Here is a 24838-nt window from a genome sequence, read left to right as displayed (position 1 = left end):
ATATAACTTGTGATAGGAAGCAAAGACCCAGAAGCAAATGTCCAGTTGTTACCAAAAGTGCAGCCAATGCACTAAGTACACACTTGCAGAATTATAGTTAGACTTATGCTCCTACAATGCCAGCTTTGTATCCCATAAAGAGGTAAGACTTACTGGGAGATCAATTTTAATAACTGGTCTTGGAAATGGCCAAGTTTTAAGTAAGCGTCTGTTTTCCTTCTTCACCCTCTCCTTCATAAATGTTAGCTAGTTAATTTAAAAAAAAAAAAAAAATCACCTCACTGCTGAAATAGACAACACATACATATAAACAATATAATAAACGATAAACATACAAACCATCTTATCTGCAAACAAAATGTGAACTTGGAGATACGATGAGAAACCTACTTCCCTCACACATGAGTTACTTTTCTAAGAGGGGAAAAAACCAACTTGGAGCATCAGAAAAGACTGTGAGGAAAATGAGTGGGAATCAATGTTAATAAAACTTTAGGCTTTCTGGTCATTCTGAGAAAAGAAATTCTATGAAAATTCATCTTTTCCCTGAAAAGCAAGCTTCTTTGCTACATCCTTTTATCTGCTGTCCATTTTACTATTCAGGACTCCACAAGAATAGACTGTGACCTATTCTTCTACTTTTGAATAAGTACAACACGAAATAAAATACCAGTGAGACAACTTGCTTTCACATCCCAGCAACGGTAGTGAAGCATGCCTCGTGCTAAGTCAAAACCTGTTCAAGTGCCTCCTTCCAAGAATGGACATTGCCATTGCCATCTAGTAGTCTGTTACAAACGAAAAAAGTTATAGTCTACTGCGAGAAAGGTTCAGAGCATAAATAAATCGGCCAATAAATGAGACAGCATTTCATTCATCTTGGAGTTGCCATCGCTAGACAGCTTGTTTCTGTAACTAGTAAAGACTGAAGAACAGTAAATGAAGTCCTATAACATGATAGGAAATACACTGTCATGTTTCAATACATAGAAGACCGTCTTCCCAAAACTTGAATAAAACATCTCAACAGGGAATATCAGAACAATAAACACACTTTTTCAAAAAAAGGGGTAAGTAGCTCTGTGAGGAACACAGATGATGAAATCCTTTTGTCTCATGACTAGATTAGCTGGCAACTTGGAGTTGCAAGCTCTAAATGCCCCATTTTCCTATATTTAGGGTACTCATTCCAGCTGTCTTTTGTGGCTTCTTCAGTCTTTTTTGTACAAGGGTGCTAGTAGGCTCTCTTCTCTTGCTGGCTACTGATTTTAATGAAATTTTCAGGAAATTTATTATTCAAGATGATTATCCTCTGTCAAATTTAACTGAAATAAGCCAATGAATTCAAAGATACTAGGGATGGATGATTGCATGACAAAAAGGTACTTGAATTAAACTGTCTATGATGTGTGCACACATACACATGTACATGCACATACATAAATTTTTATACACTTACAAAATGTTAAGGTCATCATTTAATACAGGGTTATATTGCTAATAAATTAACCTATAGAAGTACACCCAAAAAGAAGGTCAGAATAGCCACTTTAGAGATGATCTGGAAAACAGACATCTGTGATAAGGGAACAAAAATTCCCCACCAACTCCAGGTATTTGACAGCACGGGACAGCGTCTTTTATTAGTATTTAACAGGAAGATAAAATAGGATACAGGAAATTATTTCTTAAACATTTTTTGTCTTGTAACGTAAACTTTAGGGATACATTTACATAGCTAAAAGATGCTTTAGCTTCTTGTAAGGACTAAGATTTCAAGAAGTAGTGCAAGTTCAGGACTAAAGCTTTAACGATGAAAGATATTCTTTAGAGGAAACTCAACTTGGAGTTCACAAAAATGAATTGGTTAAAACTAGAAAAAGCTACTTATAAAAGAAATGCTGATTCATTTGCAGAATGGAACAATTCAACTGATTTACTCTTCAATGAAAAAAAATTCAAATTGGTGCTTAAAAATAAAGTGATGTGGAAACTTGTTATTACGAACACCATAAGACTGACTCATACTATTATGTTTAAACAATGTTAACTCTCACTATCACACTTAAACAGTTTTAATTAATTGCCTCGGGACACAGAAAATGAGCTACTACTTTGCAAACTAGAAAATGCAGTTTCTCAGTGTGTATAAATGGTTACTAAAAATGACTACAACTGCTTAAACAAAAGCCTACTGTATAGTTCATATAGGTTATGAAACCAGTCAGAATACCAAGCAACATGTTTTAAATGTCAAAATGCAAAAGCTGTAATTTAATTTCAAAGTTTTTTGATTATATTTTGATTATATTTTTGCCATTGACAATAATTTTGCTAATATAAAAAAAAGCTGTGTAGCTGCTTTGAAGTTACAAGATTTCAGTGTGAACATACAGGGCATTTTACAATATTTAGACACATCATAACAAGTCAGTCATTAAATACACAGATCTGAAAATAGGGTGGGAAAAACACTTATGTTTTACGAATGTTAGGTATTCTACTTTTCTTTTTTCTTTTTATAAAATTTTAGAATTTTGGCGTTCATGGATTTGCTTTTTCTTTTTTTTTTTTTTTTTTAAACTTTGAAGTAAATGTTCTAACAACCATTACTAAGTAACCAGCATAGCAGAATGCAGCAATCCTTCAATCAAATAAAAACAATAAAGCTACACAAAGCACTTACAAGAAGTTATGGAATCAACAACAACAACAAAAAAATCCCACATCAGTTCACTAAACAGTATTCATGATAATCTCAATATTCCTAGTTTTCATATTGAAAATTCGAAACATTTTGAATACTCTGTTGAAATTTTCTGATAAAATACTATCTTCCAAAAGTACTATCTTTAAGCACTTTGGCAAAAATAAGAATCCTTCACTTTATAAGTGTTCCAAGAAAAGAGAGAATAAAGCTCTATTTTATATAATGAAATCTAATAAATACAAATGCATTACAGCTTTTTTAGCATTTCAACATAGCAATAAAATCTGTAATCTTATTGTGGATCAAGCTATATTAAATACCAATACAGTCAAACACTTAAGAGATTCTGAAATCGCTTCCGTTTGATCCATGTTTCTGACCAATAGATAAAAGGGTAATCTTTAATTTTCCTCAACCCATACAGGACTGTAACCAAGCTAATTAATTAATTAAATCAGCACACAGTACATTTGCATTGAGAACAAAGCCTTTAACATATAACAAAGTTAAGTTTTTGACTGGAGGCCCCCAGATAGTGCGGCATAGAAAATACGGCAGGGAAATTGGATTAGAATTGCCTACTCCGGCCTTGGGTTATATCCCTGTCAGCATTGACCATCTACAGAAAACATTGGCTAAATTTCACAAAACATTCAACTTTTGACAGTTCATCAGCCACAACAAGGAGTTTTGGCAAAATATTTAAAGCCTTGTGGGCTACTTTTCCAAATGTTCAATTAATCAAAAAGATTAATGGCAGAATGGAATTCAACACAAAATATCCACCCATGTTCCCCCAATCTCCTGAGCAGGTTTCACAGTATGCTACAAATTGTCTCAGCTGTACTGTTAGCAGCATTAGATATAGCTGTTTTAAAGTCATCACAAACAGTAGGCACTGTACCCCTTTTCTTGAGATGTTGTAGGGTCATTATACCGTTTTGCAGTCATTATAGTGGATGACTGCTAAGGGCCACTCTTATACTCTTCAAAAGTGCTTGTCAAACTGTCTCGGTCAATTAATAATTCCCCTCAACTATTTTTTATAATAAATTTCTAATAATATTTTCAGTCAAAAGTCTTTGTACTGTTTTAGCTCTTCAGTATATTTCTGCCAACTAGCCATACTTATTAAAGATCTTACAGACCATATTCTGTGTGAATTCCAGTGACAGAGGATGCTGCACATCCTTCATACTTCACACAGCATTGTCTAGAACACATTATTTTGTACAATCACTCGCAAATAGATAAAGCCCTAAGAATTGCTAAATTCTTATTTTGACATAATCAAAAAAAAGTATTCTAACTCCATCTTCTGGCTAGGAATAATTGGTATGGAAGATCAAAAAAATTATCAAGCGAATTCAGCTTGACATCAGGCTTTACTTACAAACTTTATGCTTCTAGAGTCTTGTTTCTTCTTTATGTGATTAAAGTTCTCTCCAGTTTATCATTCTTTTCACTTCCCTCTCACTTCTCTTGGGTTTGAGTTTAATCTTTGTCAAGCATCTAGATAACCAACATTTTTGTTAATGTTTTGGTTTAAAAAATCTGAACTTAATCAAGGGCAAATTTCTGCTTTACCTTCCTGAACATTATTTAAAAAAAAAAAAAAAAAAATTAATTAGGTGATGAGAAACTCTCCTTGTATTAGGAAAGCATTATTAGTTGCACAATACAAGATCTAATACTTTTTCATAAAGGGATAGAGTTAATAACTCAAAGCAGCAGGATTGCAGGTGTTTCCACAAGATTTTCTCTTTGATCACAAATCTCCAGCATACGGTAGAAGAAAACTCAGAAAGTTCACAACAGAAACAGATACCTGAAGTCATTTGTGTGTACTCCTCAACAGATGAACTAATTCAAAAGCTGAAATGAGACATGTGGTGCACTTGCTTCTATTTCTCCACTCCCAACCCTTTCTGCAAAAAATTATCATTGTGGCTAATGCCTTTTACACTGGTGACTCTACTGGGATGATGGACAGAACATATAAGCAAAAATGAACATACCACAGACTAAGAGTTATTGTGAAAGGAATAAGTGATACATGATTGGATTGCACAATTCCATATTATAGAAAATTGTAAACCTGATAGAACTCTGAAGCTGGCAGGAACAAAGTCATGGGACCTACTTGTCCCATGAAGTTCAGTCTGCACTTGAACTACTAATAAGAAACTATCATTTTGATCACATTTTCCTTTTTCTTGCTGTCATGTATGTGAATTTTTGGCAACATGAAAATCAAGAGCCAAGGAGGGTTACTGCAAAGAGCTGGGTTGAAGCTTCCTTACTGTAGCAACTTATTTTTTATAGGAAACTTCAGGTACCCACAAAAGCAGGCAGAAAAATCATCAAAATACCTAGAAGCATCAAAGAGGGACAGACATACTTCCTGACTCAGCATGAGAGGACTTCCACTTCTACATTCTAAGGTAATAGGTTTTCTCCACTACCATATTACATATTTAGTCCTGTAGATGGAAGCATGATGGATTGATGAGAATCCAAGACGCACAAGGTGACTCACAAAAGTGTCCTTACAGTTTTATAATGTTTTCATTTTACTTCACTCTGAAAGTAATTACAAATTTTCACATAAACACAACAGTATTAAAGCACTGTTTTAAAGGAGTGCCAAATACTCAGGTATTAGGAAGAATCTGATTCACATGTGTCTTTTACCAGTTCATTCTGTTCTCACCTCATTCTCATATGAATGGGGTACGATTCTGTCTGTTACCACACAATCTTAAACTGTTTTTCAAAACAGTTCTTGTTCTTGTACCTCATTCTCATATGAATGCGGTATGATTCTGTCTGTTACCACACAATCTTAAACTGTTTTTCAAAACAACCCTCTGCCCCATTTACTGTACAAGTCTAACTTAGATATCTAAATTGCACCTTTCCATTCGAGGTCTTTGTGAAAACTTTGTATATAATGTTATATGTTTCAAGCGCGGTACCACACCTGACTGCAATTGCTTAATATCTTACATTTTAAGTACCTGTTTGCCATATTTCAGCTATCCATGTTGAAGCATTCTGTTCCTTTTAGTTCAAGTAGACAAACACAGAATACACAGTTCACTCAAGACATAGAAAAAATATAGAGGCTTTTGGGTGTGAGGGGATGCTTTTTGACTGATTTATTGGGAAGTTCTAACACATCCATTCTTTACGCTGCAGTGCTGTTAGTTCTCTTAAATCAGCACAATTTGGCATTGCCACAATAAACGAGCAGTCCTGCCCTCCCTCAGCTGCTCATTCCCAGCCCTATGTCACTCCCTCTCAGCAATACCATTCATGCAGACACGTGGCAAGGAACTACAAAAAGAACTGATTAGTTTTAACATGGATTAGTTCCCCAATTTAGTCCACTGTGTAGTCTCATGAATGCTTGTGTCAGCACAAAGGGGGATGGTGCCAGGGCAGGAATGAGCAGACAGTGCTGAGAAGGACCACTCCTTTCAGTAGAAGTGCCACAAAACATTCAGGGCATTGGAACATTTGGGTAGAGGTGTTCAGATTAGAAAGGGTATGTCCAAAGGTCAGGAAAAAAAATTTCCTTTTTTGCGACTATGTAAAATTTCATCTAAATTGGACATAGTTCTTAGCATCAGAAAATTACCATGCTCTGACCTGGGAACTCAAAATTTTAATCAAGACTTGCTCTGCAATTGTACCTCCCAGCCAAAAAATGCTCCTGTTGCATCACACATTTTAGTTAGTTCTGCTGCTGGTATTATCAGCAAAAAAAGAGGCAAAACCCCCCCCCAAACCAAAAACCATCAAAATGTGAAGGAACAATGTGGAAGGCTGGGAAAAAAAAATTAGAAGATATCAGAGACAAATACATAGGTTCAGCCTTGTAAAATTAAAAAAAAAAAAAAAAAAAAAGGAAAAAGAAAGAAAAAAAAGAAAGAGGGAGGTATAGAAAAGTTACCGATATCACTGTATCACTTGACCTTAAAAGCCATTGAAGTCTCAGCCTCCAATGTGCATCTTAGCAAAAACATTTCCTCTAAATAGCTACAGTACACAGAGGACAACGTTTTAAGTCAGAAATGTTTATAAAATTACTATCACAGAAGAAAACTGTAGGTGGGATATGAAGACTGAGAAAAATCACCTGCAACTGTCATCTGAGGTAATGAAAAGGAGAAACAAGCTCTCCATTCCACAAGATTTTAGGGAACTGTTACATTCTAGGGATTAATTAAGAACTCAAATTCTATTTGGATACCAAACACATTGAGAGAAAGCCTGACACTGAAGAAACTGGAAACAAGTTACTTACTTGGACGCAGACAACAAATAAATGGTGAAAATCACAAAATAGTAAAGGAAAATTTGTGACATGCCAGGAAAATCTAGAGACGGCTAAGACATGCCTCTCTGTAATTCCCTCTAGCTTTTATCCTCTGAAAATCCAAAACAAACAAAGAAGCCCAATGACAGGTTTACTGCCGGCTGAAGTTGTGATGTCCTAGGGTGGAGCTGTAGAGAAACTTCCCATTCAGAAGAAAGAGGGAGATTTTAATATCAGGAGAAAGGGGCTGGTGAACAGAAATAAGTCTACATAATTTCCTCTATTGATCTTAATGATTACATGGAAACAAAAAAACATTACCGGCAAAGATGGTTTGAAAACAAAAAGACCTGGAAGAAAGCTATTTGAATTAGACAATGGGAATAACAGTAATATTTTCAAAAAGCCCGCCCATCTTAGGTGATTCTAGTGATCATTTAGGAACATAACTAAATGACGAGAAAACAAAACAAAGAAAAAAGCCCTTTGTGTTGCTCAGAAAAGCATGAAAATATTGCTGATGCACAAAACCACCCATGCAAAGTGATCTGACTGCTGGCCATTTTAGCTACATACATAAAGAAACTATGGACTGTCAATCACTTTCTTGATGTTTTCAGTAGAATTTTCTATAAAATACTTCATAGCGTAAGAGTTGAAAAGAACATTTTACTGTTATTACAGACTTATCTTTTGAAACATGCATGTATTCCAAACAGTCTGGCTGACAATATGACATTCAGGAAACAACAACGGAACGTTGTCAGCTCATAGAAGCACTTTGAAAATAGCTAACAAGTGCCAGAATGAAGATTAAATTCAGATAATTAAACAATATTAATAGTTATGCAGAACAATAAGTATGTGATCATGTAACTCCCATCTCCTTCATTGAAGGAAGACCTACAAGGCTTACAGGGCTAAAATACTAAATAAGGATAAAACAAAATGTTCAATATGTTTGATGTTTTGCATAACTTGCAGGCATGGCCCTGAATAAACGGCAAAGTTGCTGGAAGTTCATGGAACCCAATGGTGATCTGATGACACCATAACCTCCATTTTACTGTCCAGAATTGAAGGGATAAAGAAGATTAAGGACAAAATTCACAATCCAAAATTGAGATTGCCATATCTTGCTTTGTTAACATCTACATTAGCTGTTTATTAACTATACAGATTTAAATCCCAATACTCATTGACTTCAATGGTAAAACTTCATAACTTGCAATTGAGCTAATATGAATACATACCAAATAAAGCACATACCAAGCAGTGGCCACATGCAACAATATATGTTAGTGAGGCTGGACAAGTCAGTCAAACAATTTTGAACTAGCAGCAAAAACAGTTGCTCTTCCTTTAGAATGGCATCCCAGTGCTTTAGCTACCTCCAACCATACTCAAAATCTTTTTTTGTTTGTTTTAAATAAAATAAAATTGAAGACAATCCCATACAAAGATCCCAGGCCAAGTAGACACTGATCACTGTTTGGAATGCAACCCCAGTGACCAGCTAACCATAGATGACACTGGCCTACAGTGTGAAAAATGCCCCAAAATATGGGCTGCTAGACTCTTAAAGCCAAGTTAATCTATCATAAATGTGCAGAAACAGAGATACTCAATCTTTCTAAGCCTTGTATTCAAGGGTTTGGGGCGGGGGGGAGAGTTGGGTTTGTCGGTTGTTTGTGGTTTGGTGTGGGGTGTTGGTTTTTTTTTTTTATTGGGTGGGGTTTTTTTGTTTGGGTTTTTTGGGTGGGTTAAGGAGTTTTGGTTGGTTGGTTGGTTCCCTTCCCTCCCCCCCCTCCAGAGCTTTGCATATAGACTTCAGATACCAACACAGCTCTAACTGATGATCTATCAAAGTTATTCTTTAACAAGGAAGAAAATGCAGGGGTTTTATATGGAAGAATTCTTCAAAAATAATTTGACAATCCTAGTATTCAAACACTTAAAATATATTAACTTTTTAAGCTCCACACAAACGCAGGAACACAAGTGTATTCTGTATTAACCTCAACATTTTAACAAGTTTAGCCTTTATGTACTATAATACTAGTTTGTTAAAATCAAAGTTTATTTGTGTGTTTGCCTATGTAACAACAACAACAACAAAAAGTAAAAACACAGTGACAAACACTCTTGGTTTAACCTGTTGGTCACTGCATGATTTTTCCCTAAAAAAATAACTAGCCATTGATAACCATAAGGCAATACCCATACTAATAACATACATCAATATTAAATCAGTTACTGTGAATTTGTTTACAGTTTTTAAGTGAAATGCAGAAGACATGATGATTTTCTGAGACAAAACACACACTGCTTTCAACACTAGCTGGTTTATATTAGTGGCTAGGTAACCACTGGAAGTTACTGAATTTTAATCACTACAGGAAAAAGTATTTAGAAAAAGAATCCCTTGCTTTAGAGGTTAAACCTCAGGTAACATTCATTTTGAAAACTATGTTTTAATATGTAACACACAAGAATACTTCAGTATAATTGCTAGAAAAGGTGGTGATAATCCAAAACACTGGTGAAACTCGCATAGTACTTAATTTTGGTATATAGGGAAGATCACAAAAATTTGATTGTACATCTTTCAGAATCAAGCACAACTACAATGTTCTTTGGAGAAGTAGGCTGGAGAGTTTAAATAATTTTTCAATTTATCCGAAGTAGCACTTTGCAAATTCTCCTGAGTGCCATAGCCGCAGTCACAACCGAACAGTTTCAGATGAAGCCAGTCTCTTCCTTTGTAACAGTCGAGTTCAGCTTGCAACACTATCAAAAATAAAAGAACTGTAAGCTAATTGCTGGCAAGTATGACGCAAGCCGTTTCCTAGGTAACAGCCCAAGTTGCTGAAGTGCCTGATCCAGCATTTCCTCATCTGTTTGCACTCACACCAGCAGTCTGACAATGTAGTCACTGCATCCTGTTTCACTCAGCAGCCAGAGAAACACACTGAGCTTAACCCTTGACTAACATCTTTACAGTTAACCTATTGTACCTATAACTTTTACAGCGATGCCTTGTGCATGCATTTTTAATTTTCTCACACTTTTGCAGTTGCTGTCTACACTGCATTTTCTTTTTAACTGAAAAGGAAAACATGAGAAAGAAAACATCATCTAAAATAAAAAAATACATAACAGATATCTTTTAATTTGTATTTGCACTACTGAAAGTTTCTGCCACAAATTAAGTTTAAAAAAATTAGTCACCTGCAGATTTTACATAAAACATCGAATTATCTGTATCTCTGATTTTAACTTTATAGTTGCAGAATTTTCCTGATCTTATAGTACACCCAAAGTAAATTAGATAGATACAAACATCAGGAGGATCTATCAAACTCTTTCTCATTCACTTCAAATAGATGTGTATTCATATATAAGTAGGAAGCATGTTTTAAAAATGTACCACAAAACAGTTACTGTATACACCAAGAAAAACAAAAATCAAAATTTTGATCTAAAAAAATGTAGAGAGCATGGATCTCATCAGTGAACTATCTTTCAGGGGAACTGATTCTAGAGCAGATTCTAGAGCAGATTCTAGAGCAGATTAAAAAAAATCAAACACATTAAACAAAAAATGCAAATATTGGCCTTTCTGACAATATATTGCACAAAAAAAATTTGGATAATTTTAGGGTTTATTTTTAAATGTGAATTTGGTCATTTCAGGACATGAATAAACATGAAACGAACTATTTCCAGCACAGAGCTGGTGTAAAACATAACTGTTTTTATGTACTATGGAATAGTTGTGGGGCACAAAGAAAACAAAAAGGCAAGATAAAAGTAATATTTTTGGTTAAAAATTCCAGGCAATGCTTCACCATGGCAAAATGCACATGAAATTCACTGCTGAAAAAGTCTCCTACCTTCACTGACTGATCTACCCAGGCAATTTTAAGTGGGAAATCCCCTAAAGCATTCTGAAATAGACAGATGATAGCCAGCCAGAACAACCTGTCACAGCAGCTTCCTGACCACTAAAGAGAACTAGGTATTGAAAATGTGAAGGTGCAGGGAGGAGGTGACATTAGGGACTTTTCACTATTTCTTTCACAAAAGCTTACTCACTCAGGAAGCCAGGTTCAAGTTAGAACTGCTCTAAAAGGAGATCTAAACCAGTCCTGATTTTCCAGTAACTGGAAGTCTCATTCTTTCAAACACATCATGGATTCTCCAGTTTCTTGGGAGGCCTTCTTGCTCAAATCTAGTATTATAACTTATCCGTATTCCAAAACACAAATTACGAAGTGTTAGGCCAAAAAGCCCAGGGGTACAGACAAACAAGCGGCCTGAAATAAAACTCCAAAGAACAGTATGCAGGTATGCACTGGCAACTATACTTATCCAGAAAATAAGAAACAAAAAAGGGCTACCACGTTTACACGATATGATCAATGCTCTGGCTTAGTCAGCAATTAGCTACTTGTTAGCATCTCAGTGATGTTTTTCTTTAAATGAAGATGTTTCCATTAGTAGGCTTTTCTACTCTATTAGTATAGTTTTCCTCTGCATCACTTCTTAGTTTCTTCCCATACACCTGCATTCCTCTTCCTTCTGATGTTGCATACCCACATAGTAGGTAGGAAGGCAGAAGAAAAAAAGAAAGAAACGTTTTCTTCACCAATAGACAATTTTCCTCAGAAAAAAATAAAGGAAGTAGTCTGGTATGTGATTATGGAAATTCCAGAAAGAGGTCAAGAAGTTTCAGGGGTGAAGAGGCAATGATAAGCAGAAAACCTGTGATGACACAAGGTATGTTGAGGAACGCGAATATCCCTGTAGTGGAGGGAAGCAAACCAGCACAGGCTAGCGAGCCTATTGTTGCAGAGTTATGCTGGGATATTCAACAATGGATCAGGAGGCCCTGAGAAAAATCACGAACCACATGACGGCTTTAGGTTATGGGATTCAAGGTTCAGACAGGTTATCCAAAACTAAAACATGAAATGGTTGCTGAGGATATCTTTGATAAAACCAGTTTTTAGATGCCTGGATTAGAACCAAGTGGAGGAACATCCACATACAAGTTCTGTCAGAGGGAACTAAAAAATACTTATATCTAAATATGAACATGGGCACCAAATGACTTAAGCATTTCAGTTATGTAATTGATATATAACAAAACCATCTTGCATAGAAGGTTAGCCTCTATAAGGCTTGGAAGTCTATCCAAACACTAACGATTTAGTACTTTTGCAATACTCAGAATTGTTATCTGCCTTATAACAATCCATCAACTGAAATCCACCATCGTGATAGACACCATCCACCATGGAATCCACCATCATGATACACAGTTTTTCTCCAGCTCTGTCTCCTGCTATACTCTGATTGGGACATGAGAAGAAAAATACAGCTCTATCCACCAAGCTAGATAACCTCCCAAATGACACTCATGACAAGACAGATACAGGGAACTCACTGTTCTTTTTGACTCTGGCTTTTCTTGGCTTACCCTTTTTCCTGAAATCTGCAGGGGTACCACTGCAGACCATCTCAAAAAGTGAAGCAGAGCTGATGGGAAGAGAAAGACAGACCTAGGACACAGCTGGGAATCTAACAGACATGCTGAGCCAAAGTATTACTCAGAAATTGGAAATAAAGTTCAAAATTTCCTGAAAAAAAAAAAAAGTTCTGCAAAAGTCCAGTTAAATTTGCTTGCCCTCTGGAGGCAAATAAGCTGAAGACATCAGGACTGAAAATATTCCTCTGCTCCTACTGAACATGTCACAACCAAAGCTGTAATCAGAATGAAATACCTCAATTAAATTCATATATGAACATCAGTATTATAAAGATCAGGCAAAGCTTTCTTACAGCTTTCAAACATTGCAGGAAGGCACATTGACAAATACAAATCTTCTAATTCTTTCCCTCCGTTCTGAATGGAGGAGAAGTGAAGGGAGTAAGATGTTCAGTATTTTTTTTTGAGGCACGGTTCATTCCCTATTATCATTAGACAGCCAGCTACTCTCGCTACAACTACAGCACTTGAGCCAATACCACTCCTATTTCTCCGTCCTCACTTGCTTACAATAGGAAAGAGTTAGGCAAAACATAAACAAGATGGCTAAAAGCTTAGTCTTCTCAAAAAAAACAAACAAACCAACCAACCTAGAAAACCTTTGTCCCCTCTATCCAGGAAATAAACAAACAGAGGATTGTTTTCAGCTTTGAAACTACCGAAGACATACAGATTCTCTTTGGGCAGCAAAGAGTAAGTTCCTACCTATAAAAGCCTACATACTAAGAACTTAGATCTTACAAATAAATTTGCACTTATGCTTACAGAGAATGAAGCAGGTGAGTAAGCACCTTGCATCTAACTTGCAGAACTAAAAGAACAAAATGAAAAAACAAAGAACTTTACAATGTTGTATAGTATCAGGTAAAGGATAAGGTCTGTATGACTATGTCAGAAATAAATGTATGCACCTTTTCAAATGCAGTCTACTTATGTATCATTTTTCAATAATGGACATTTACATGGTACTGAAGTAAAGGATTCTAGAAACATTTTTATGCTGTAAATTCAAAGAAATATTTAATTATTCTATTTTACAAATTATATGTTACCAAATGTTCTACACTTTTTTTTAAACAACAATTTGATTGCTAGGCTTCTAAAAAAGTAAAATGTTTTCAGTCAGAGCATTTTTATGTCTTTGGTGAAAGATTCTTGTAATTTTGGACCAAATTCCGTTACTGATCTTGTAACATGTAGAAAGAGAAAGAACAGACTGGTAGGAAGAGGTGTTAAAATTATTGTAAAATTAAGAACAGAGGAAAGAGAAAGAAAAATGACATTTCAAAAAAGACAAGACAAGCAAGTAAACAATTTACTATTGAACATTAATCTCTTGGGAAATTATTTTTCTTGTACTTTCAAGGCCCAAATAATTAAAAATAAAGATGTGCCTTCTAAAGGCACACCAATCCTGTCCACCATCAGACAGGTGAAAGGAACATAGCTTTAAGAATGTATTTGAGATTGTTAACACTTGCAACTAAAGAGCTAAAGTTATAAATTACATTAAACCCTGTGAATTTTTAAACAAGTAAGGACTATAATCTCAGTCCTTAAACACTGTAAACCACATGTTCTTTTCCACTTGAAAGCTTAAGTGCTCTGCTGACTTCAGGGAGCTTCCTACTAGAATAAGTGTTAAGACAAGTATAGAAGACTTACAAATCTTTAGGAATGAGATTTTTAACAACAACTAGTCTCATACAAGAAAAATGACACAAGACTAACTATATACCATTATAGGTCCATTTTTAAAGCTGTATTGACTTTTGCAGTTAATCCTGAAATGGCATCTCTTTATTATACGAAACACAGTTTGAATCTTTTCTAAAGTTGTAAGATACTTTCCTGAACAAGATATCAATTTCATACTTACAGATATAACATCAGTTTCTAACTGAATTTGTCCTGAAATTTTGTCCTTAATGATCTTAATAATGGATTACGCAGATTTCATATGTAAGCACAGAGTTTTACTCAATTTTAACAAGATTGTTTGAAGCTTAGGGTCTTTTACCTAGTTTTGGTTTTTACCCTTCACAAAAAATTGTTATCCTTTACACATAAACTGAAGTACTATTTTCTTCTTCAGAACATTCTGCAGATGTCTCCGGTATGACGGTCATTGTCTCAGAGGGTTTGAAAACAGGCCACCCTTAAAAGCAATAGCCAGCCTCTGCTCATCTACTCCCGTTTTCTTATTTTCATCTTAACATCACAGAAAATCACTGGCAAACCTATTATTTTCAAGCTTCTTTAAAAATTCTTTGGCGTCTAACAAACAGGCTGCCAGTTATGAAAAATGAATTAATTAAAAGTAATGACAAAAAAGACTGGTCATTAACAAAAAGCTGTTCCAAACTCTTCTTTCTTAATCAAACTTGTTCAACCAGAAACTCCAAACAGAAAGAAAAATTAGATTTTTAATATTACTATGGCATGGAAACATTCTGCTATGGTGAATAAAAAGTAGCAAGAAACTCTGATACAGATTCTAATTAATGCTTTTCTATAACTACATAAAAATAAGTTAACAGATACTTGTAATCAAAATACTTTCAACTGCACTTTGCCATAACAGCACAAAGCTGTTATTTACATCATGGTAATCACTCATTTTAACTTTAGATAGACATACTACATTTCTTTAATCATTGGAAAGATCCTACATAACATTCCTCAGCTTTTTACTATTTAAAAAAAAAAAAAGACTAGAAGATGCCTAGTTAAACATCTGTGTGCATAATCAATTGAAATTCTCTCATTGCAAGTTTCACTTGAAATTTGCTTTGTAAGCACGCTTCAGTGATCCCCAAATGGATACTATGCTGCCCCGAAAATGCAGCTGGTTGAAACAAGGGCAGAAAGAGGACACACACAGGGTGGACAACACAAGCTTGTTTGTGTTTTCTAGTTAAGGTATGAAATATCCTATACTAACACATTAGGAAGAACCAAGCCCTTGTCATCATTAATGTATGTGTTTGTTTACCCCAGTCTATAAGCAGCAATACATAGTAGGTACATCTGTGTTTCAGTGCCCTTTTGTATAGACAATCTCAATGGAAATAATATAACCCAGATTCATCTTTTCCTAAGCAAAATAAAGCCTGCTTCTAGCAGATCCGGCTAGTCAATAGGAAAACTGTGCTAGTGTGCTTTTACTTTTTCCAGTCTGAGCCAATTCCTTCAGGGCAGTGCCAGAGCAGATGGCGTTTCACAGGCACAGCAGGATCTAAACCTTTTCAGTCTCTAATCATACCTCCAGGTTTCAACACAAATTTCCCTCCCCTGCTACCCACGCATAAGACCATAACTGCTTGTATCTACAAAAAATGCAGTTTAAATTAACTGAAATTTAATTTCATACTATGTAATGAGGATAATTCTAAGGGAATGAGAATGTGTAGGATACTATGGAATTGCAAGAGCAGGTGAGTGCATTTACAGATTACACTGTCTAGGTAGCAAACCAAATGAAATGAAGGCTAGTGTGGATATTAATCAAGACAATAACCACTTAAGACTTTTCTCAAATACATTCCTTTCTTTTTAAAGTTAGCATCATTAAACTACATGCATGACACTGAATTTTGTTAACTACTAATGATGTCCCATAAATACAGAGATCAATCCCTGCCTCAGAGGAAGCTCACAAAAAGTCTGTTCATATCTATCCTTTCCAAAGTTACGAGCCCAGCTAACAGGCCATCCACTTCTGTAAAGCATACACACTGTAAGGTTCCTTGGCCACAATACATCTCTCACACAGAAGATAATGAGATATCTGAGGATTAGTGTTTATCAGTCATCAAGTGTTGAAAAACAGTAGGTGTATCAGCAATTTGTGTGAAAGGATAGAAACTGTTCTGGAGAGCCAAAAATACTAGAACAACTCACTGATACCTGTTCTTAAAAAAACTGTACTTCTTATCCTGTATTAGTAACCTAGAGTACCCAGAAATTTAGAATTCCTTTAAGAGAATCTACCAGACAGAAGAAACAAAACTACATTCCTGAAGTGGCAAACAGGTATCACACAACAGTGCTTAGCAGGAAAAAAGAAAAAGAAAATAAATTATGATTGAATCTATAATATTAAACTGACTCTAAGAAAAATAAAAAGACCCTAAATGTAAATACAGGCCTTTAATTTTAGGTCACATTGGAACAAAAATCATGCTAAAGATGTGGACAGTTAGCCTAGTATAAGAATGCCTTTTTTAGCCTGTAGTTTAGCTCCTATCCTGTTAAAAGGGTTTAATCTAATCGAAAAGAAAATGAAACATGACCAATAATGAAGGTTAAAAGAGACACTAATACCATAGTGCCTATGCAGGGAGTCATAGTTAAGCTGTTATTTCAATAAAACTGATAAAACTTCCCTCTGCAAACCTTAAGTTTCACATACTTTCGGAAGAGTTTATTCTGTATTATGAACTTTGCTGATAAAAATGTATTGACAAAAGATATAAACAGGCAGGCGTGATACAGGCTTGCTGTATCACCATCCAATAGTGGTACAGTTCCTCTGGGGCAGGGGAGGAGCACTGACTGGTTTGGGCATACTGAAAGTACTCACCCCAAATTAAAATCCATGTATATTTTTCAATTACTGTTACCAGCGTGGATATAGCTATAACAATGTACCTATATTGCTAATTTATACCAAAAAGCCTGGAATGTTCCTCATAAAAGAGGGAAGATCTCTCAAAACTAAATCCAAAGCACCCAAATACAGCTTCACATGGTACATTTTCTATGGTATCTTGAATAGCTTAAAAATAGTAAATCATATAGGAAAAGGATAATTTTAACATTCCATAAAACAAACTTTTATTTATCAAAAGAACAACAAATTGAACATTTGCTGCAAATATGCCTCTAACTTAGTGAAGGTATTTGGGTTTGCATAATGGAACATTAAGGCTGGCAACTCAGCACTGGGTAACAAAACTTGTCAGGATTACCATTCAATCAGTCATTTAATTGGAAATATGTCAGCTTTTTCCACACCTCCTGTACAAAGTGAGGTTAGCACTGGTAGTCATGAATGTTCTGCATAGCAGCACTGGTTTTCATAAATATTGAACTATCAAACAAATAGAGGGATATAAAAAAATTACTTGGATATCCGTGCCCTATTTTGTCCCTCTCCCAGTAAATTTGCACTTGTTTCAAAGGAACATGCTACATATAAAAGCTATGAAAAAGTAGGGATGGCCCGACACATCAAAACTTACTCCTGGTCACCAGCTGCCTGTATTTATGAATTACATCCTTTCCCAAAGCTGTATGATCCATTTTCAAATATAAAACTGCTCCGGAAACTATAATTTTATTTCAGCAGTCATTCGTTGTTATTGCCATCTCTAGTTCCTAGAACACTTCATTTTGTCACACTCACCAATAAGGCCATTCACTTAACTGGTCTTCCTTAAGGACAGATTTCTCTGACCTGTTTCTGCCACACTTCCCCTTCCCAAATACCATCATTGGTCAGTTTACTTGTTACCCTGTGAACTCTAATTTATTAGCATCTGTGGTTCCTGTCTGTTTGGAAGGCTCTAGTACTCTTCTACTTCCACTGGATCCTTAAAGTTATCGATCCTTTTTATGCTTCACTAACATTCACTCGTATATTACAGTCTGCCCTGACCAATCCAAGCCCTCACTTTTACCTTAAATTTTTTTTTTGAGTTGCAGAAAAGTCCCATTATTTTTCTTCCATTAACATTTATTCTGTTGTTCCATCTCGCTAAGCATTGTTTCCAGCCACTGAAAAAGTCATGTTGAAATTCAACGTTTCCTTTCACTCCCCTTTACTCTCATCTTAAACTGTTCTTTCAACTCTCTCTTCACATAGTTTTATCCTGAAAAAATGGGTGAGATTCCAACAAAACATTCTATGGCTGTAACCTCCCGAGGTCTGCTCTCCCTTCTCATTTGGCAGGCAGAAGTTTCTCATCTGTTTTCCTCCACAAGTTTTTGCATCAACGATAGAACAGACTACACCTCCCAGTTTCCCTGCCTGTAATCCTTACCTTTGCACAAAATGACAGGATTTACTCTTTTCCATCTTTAGCAACTAGTTTCTGAACACCAGACCTGATAGTTACAGTTGGCTTTGTTCAGTGATTTGTTTGAATGATGGTGAGGCTGCATGAAGTTTTCATTTTTAGGTATCAGAAAACCAAAACAGGAGGAAAAAAGCTTTTTTAAAATATAACTTTCCTATCAAATGTCAAATAAGGCCCAGACTAACAGAATTCCTGCCCCCCAGTTCTGGTATTCACTCATGACATGATAGACAGTCTCATGTGGACTCTTAGAGTTGAGCTCACACTGCAGACTTGCCCCATGTTGGGGCACATTCCATAGGGTCTCTTCACTTCCCACTCACCTTTTTTCATACAACTTGCTGGAATTTGATATCTTTGAAACTTCTAAGGCCATAGTATTCCATCAGTTCAGTTGGTCAAGTTCAACTATTAGGATGCTACTGTCAGGCATATACATGCACACACCTACATTGTGTCAAAAGACGAGTCTTTTCCTCAGGAAAATATACCTGACTCCTTGTAATTCTCTTCCCTTTCATATTTAACATCACAGAATGTGCTGTTCACATACTGCAGTGTGAAGGCTGTCCTCTTTGCCATTCTGCAGACTCTCCTGGGAACCTTCTGTTTCTCCTCTCTACAATTTTCTTTCATAAGTTTAAAATGTCTTCCTAGTCAAAGCTGAAAATTAGTACTTTATCCAATTTAGCCTGTTAGTTTTCTTTGACACAGTCAATCATGCAGTTCTTGGAACCTTCTCTCCCAGCTTCCTCCATTTCTTTCCTACTGGCGCTCTGGTCACTCCTGTAATACACCACCCTCACCTTCCTCCAAACTTCTCCAGCATTTCCACAGCAGTTCTCTTTGATCTCCTTCCTTTCCCTTTTTAAGTTTCTTTCCAGGAAACAACACCGGCAGAAACAGTCAAGCCCCTTTGCTATACTGACAACTTACAGACATGTTTCCCTGCTTTTAGCATACTTTTTCTGCCCAGAACCTGAACTGCCACCAAGTCTTGGATATCTAAAAACCAGCTTAAGGTAAACTTAGCTAACAGAGTTCTTAACTGCACTCACTCTCCCTAATAGCATTATTTGTCATTCTCTGTGAACAGCTATATGGTCCTGGTGGTCACTTTGCCAGAGGATACCATCTTAAACTCTGACATCTCTACAGGTCTCTATGGGCAGACCATGCTCAAATCATCCTTTCTTTGTGGTATAATACTTCAAGAATGTAACTTCAGGATGAAAAAAAAGAAAAAAGGGGAAAAAAAAAAAGAAAAAAGATGCATCTCTTATCAAGAGTCTTCTCATTTCGTATTTCATCTAGTGCAAAACATTTTGTCAAAGTCAGAGAGAACCAGACAGAAGCAATATAATCCTACTAATCTGAAATATTTTTTCCAAAAAGTTTTCCAAGACTGTTGCTTTCACCATGTAATCCTTCTCTTTGCATATTCCCCACACTCTGTCGCATCCCATTGAAATTGATTACATTCACAGCTCAACACACCCACATTTCTACCTCGATTTTCCCCATAAGACAAACAATAAAAACCCAAGGGATACGAAGATTCTATTAACAGCAGAAACAAATCTTGACATGCAGGTACACTTCTGGTAATAGTAATTGTAATCATCAGGGGAAAACTTAAAATTTCAAAGAGCTATGTCAAATACGTAGCAAAGAGAGTTACATTTTATGTTATTGGCTGCAATCTACAGGTAAAGGCTCACATGTTTCTAGGCTGCAAACAGTATCTGGATTTAACAATTTTAAGAAACTGTAAAATACATATTAACAGACAGCTTCTGCACTAGAAAGTTTATACCCTGAGTACTTAAGGACAAAATATAATTTTTTTCACAAATAGGTAACAGACACAGATATAAGTTGTCTAAGCAAATAAGGAATTGCATTAATTTCAAGTTACATAAATATTTTAGACTCTTGAAATCGAGTCCTGATCTTCCTAAGTTAATGCATCAAAGGTACGAGATAGCTTGGAACAGAAACTGGGGAGAGGTGGCGGTCAATCCAACAAGCTAACCACAAGACAGTTCTTCCTGTAATTAACAGAGTGCAACATGAAAGCAGTCTTTATCCATGAAATATCCCAGCCTTCCCACATGTTTAAACCTAGTCAGGTAACTAGGAAAAGTATCAGCTCTGTTTGCAGGCTGTTTTGGACACAAATCCTGTACATTTAATTAGGAAGGCCTATTCTTTACTCAAGGAAAAATATGAATTTTAGAAATCACATACTCTTTCTGGATTCTGAGAAGTTCCTATATATGAGTTCCTACACAGTTATTTGCTCTCATATACATGTTCACCATCATGTCAAAGAAAAAAAAGTTTTACTACAATATTTTTCAGGACATAGAGTGTTTACAAGATCTGCAGTACTGACAAGCACCTTTTAGATTCCCAATTCTGATTTGGCTTTCATGGGGGAAAAAAAAAAAAAAAAAAAAAGTGCTAAATATGCAATAGTCAATGAAGATAAACCCTTTAATACCAGAAGCAGTAGGTACAGCTAACAGATTAGCATCCAATTAATACATGCAATCAAAACATCATCTAAACACCATCTACACAAAATTTGTAATACCAATCAATACTGCAGTCATACTGCTCATAAGCAATTCCTTTCTGGGTCCAAGATGAATATTGAAATAAGAATACAAAAAGCCTGTTTACTGCTAAAATTATATGAATTTCTGTGAGCAGGAAAGTGTTAATATAGTAGAGTTCAGAAAAGACATTGCATTTGCATAATTTTAGCCTTAATTTTAGTCATATTGCTTCCTTCTATGTGGATTTATATATTTTGATAATGGCATTTAAGCATACTCACATAAAAATTTAAAAACATAATCTATTCAAGACTCTTTCCTCCCATCTCAAACTACACTGCTAGCCATATGTATTGCACGCAGCATGATTTTGTAGACTTTGGTGGCTAAAGTAAGCATGGATACTCACATAAAAGGTAAGAATAAAGGTAATCTAATTTTATCAACCTTCCAGCATTATAGTTGCCATACCTGTTCAAGTACAGAAAGCAATAATGTAAATATTTGTCATAAGGATTGCTCAAATTAGAAAGCATTTACAGGGTTGTGCTCACAAGGCCTCTTTCCACTTCTATCGCAGAAAACAGTGATAGCTCCATCCAATTCCAGTGTGCACACACTACTGGTTGCACATACCTGTTCCCTCCACACATACTCTCCATGCACACAGACCCCTTAGAATTGATGGCTTGAGCTTATTAATGAAAAAAAACAGTCAATGAATATAATTATTTTCTCATGTATTTAACTAGAGAGAGAGTCGGGCATAATTTCAAATCAACAAGTAACTGAAAACTTAATGTCAATACTAGGATTCCCTATTTTCCTCAAAGAGTAACTAAAATCTACACAAGAGAAAAATTTTTCACAATGATAACAATCAGACATTGGAATAATCTCCCCAGGGAAGCGGTGGATTCCCCAACATTGGACACTTTTAAGATTCAGCTGGACAGTGTGCTGGGCCATCTTGTCTAGACCGTGCTTTTGCCAAGAAAGGTTGGACCAGATTATCCTTGAAGTCCCTTCCAACCTGGTATTCTATGATTCAATACATCTGCCATTTTTGTTTTTCCGTGTCCCTGCTTGCAGAGGTTCATACAAACCTCTAAATACAAGAGGTTCATAACAATCATACAAAACACATCTAATAGAATCACAATAGCAACTTAGCTCTCATTCACCAAAGTATTCCTGTCATGGTAGACCTGCAGCACATTCCTTGTACTCCACTGATCTTCCTAACAATGCTCATTAAACTCACTCCTAAAATATTAATATTCGAAAAGAATCATTGTAATATTTTATAAAGATCTGCAAAACATACAATCAGTCCTTAAAGAAAATTCACATAATAAATGCTCTCTGAAAAGCATTAAGTGCGTACATTCCTTCTGCTTCAAGGAAGCAATATAAAAACCTTGTAGTGTTTATTCAAATACAGTCACACATTCTGGGCTTACTTCTTCTTCCCCCCCCCCCAATTGATGTTTTATCAGCTCTGCAATGTCTGATCTTTCTCCAAGTCAGACATGAGATCAGAGGATTTAACCTGTGTTATCCTTATAAAATCACATACAAAATACTGCACAGAACATATATCTATGAATCCCATTTAAACTATGCTTAATAAAGCACAAATATTTATTGTAAAGCATAACAGACTATTAGGAAAAAAAGAACTTCAGATGTCTTTGTTGTTTCTGTTCACTTCTAGTGATAACAAAGATATCAAATTCTGGAAGTCTACCAAACAGTTACATTTTATTATGAACACGTATGATTTAAGTACTGCCAATAAATTCTACGTATTTAGTTATGGTTGACATTTATGATGTTACTTGAAGAATAATAAATGCCTTAACTTGAAATATGCACATGCCTTTAGGATGTGAGCCGAATATCAAAGGAAGCATTTAGTAACTTGCGTAAGAACAAATACCTTCCATCATCTAGAAAGGTTAATGAAACCACATTTTCTGAGATTTTTGTACTGCAGACAAATGTGACAGAAAAAGAGAGCATTTACTATCCAGAAAGGAACAGAGAAAGTAAATTATTATACAATATGGCCTACATATCTTAACTGCTAGTACAATATTTTAATATTTCTTTCATAGTGTGCATTAGATAATTTGAATCTTCTTGAATGAGTTATTTCTGAAGCCTGTTACAGCACACTTGCATTTTAACCTTTTATGCAAAAACAGTTACCGCTGTATTATTCTATTGTGCACATGCAGGAAAGAAAAGCTCGAAAACTACTCTACCGTTTCAGATTCACCTCATATTTCCTCAGACCTGTTTCACAGTCAGTCACAAGAAGTGCATTACGGAATACATGTCAACGCAAAATTAGAAAATTTCATTTAGTATCCATGAATTTCAGCCACAACAGTAGTAGATGGGGGATTGTGCAGCAACAATCACTTCCCACAAAACTGTTCACTTGCACGTTTATTAAATACACTCCCCTTATTCTCCTTCCTATAAAACGGGCTGATAATCCGCTTGCAGCAGCCTCGGGCCAGTTCCACCGGCAACACAACTCGATGTTCCTGCAGTTCACGTGCAAGTTCCCAAATAAAAACAAACTCCACACACACACTTGGGGGTTTGCGCTACAAAAAACAAGACTCATTGAAAAGTTTTCCGGGAGGTAGAAACCAACAGAGTTCCATTCAAGAAAACTGAGCGTTTCGGGCACCCCTCCAGACTCTACTGAACAGCTCTCTCTTCAGTAAAAAGAAGTTTCTTAAATCCCATCAACCCAAACCTAACGTTAACTTATGTAGAGCGAGGAAGAGAGGGTGAGAGGGAGAGAGAGAAACAAGAGACAGTAATCTGCAAGGCAGGACAGCTGCCACTCAAACAACGTCAAATTTGATAAATAATATCCCTCAAAACCTGATATTTCTTTAGCACTTAGCAATGATTTTGTCGATAGAAAGCGGGAAGAACCAGAAGTGCCGAGCAGCTAGACTAGCTGTGGTTTCTTTCTCTCGTAAAGTCTGCCAGAAGCAGAGGAGGTGGTGGGCTTTGGAAAAGAAACAATCAAAATAACAAGGTAGCTGATAGCGGAAGATGTTTGGTTTGGGGTTTTGTTTTAATCAGTAAGAACCACTTTTTAATATTTAAGATCGTATGAAAAGTGAGCGAGCCTTCTGTCCTATAGCAAATACATTATTGTGATTTAGCTTCTATACAGACATAAAGGATTATCTCGATTCTGCAGAACCGAGTTGAGAAACCCGCTAAAGGATTAACATTTTCCTCCATTCCTCTAACAGGAGTTTGACAGCAGACATCCAGCACAGACAGACACAGCAGTTAGGAAAAGCGAGTGGCGCTCATTCCTCAGAAAGTTTCTCCCTCCCGTTTCGAAGAAACCTACCTGCTCCCTGGAAATGCAAGGCAACGAGGGTCTCCTAAACATTTTGCAGCTGCCGTAGTAGCTGACCGAAGTTTCCCCTAAGGATACGCAGCTAGATCTCCTCCTGGGTCTGATCACAGGCACTTTTTCCTCCGCGCTGGGGAGCCGTGGGTGGTGATGATGCTGGTGGTGCGCTCCTCGGCTCGGAGCCGAGAAGATGCCGAGCTCCC

At 36.1% G+C, this 24838-nt stretch overlaps 1 protein-coding gene across 1 annotated transcript in view; it reads right to left on the bottom strand.

Moving 5' to 3' along the window:
- Nucleotides 1–24791, bottom strand: part of PDE3B (phosphodiesterase 3B, cGMP-inhibited) — a gene marked incomplete at its 5' end in the record, with an annotated part of 86869 nt that extends 62078 nt beyond the window's left edge. Inside the window, one exon of the mRNA XM_009586620.1 lies at nucleotides 24630–24791. Within this exon, the coding sequence (XP_009584915.1) occupies nucleotides 24630–24791 (162 nt within the window). The remainder of the gene's footprint in view (nucleotides 1–24629) is intronic.
- Between the last annotated feature and the right edge of the window lie 47 nt (nucleotides 24792–24838).

This window comes from Fulmarus glacialis, unplaced genomic scaffold (assembly GCF_000690835.1).
Source record: "Fulmarus glacialis isolate BGI_N327 unplaced genomic scaffold, ASM69083v1 scaffold24841, whole genome shotgun sequence".
Classification (NCBI taxonomy): Eukaryota; Metazoa; Chordata; class Aves; order Procellariiformes; family Procellariidae; genus Fulmarus; species Fulmarus glacialis.
Note: the sequence above shows the minus strand (reverse complement) of the source record. Positions and strands in the feature narration are given on the sequence as shown.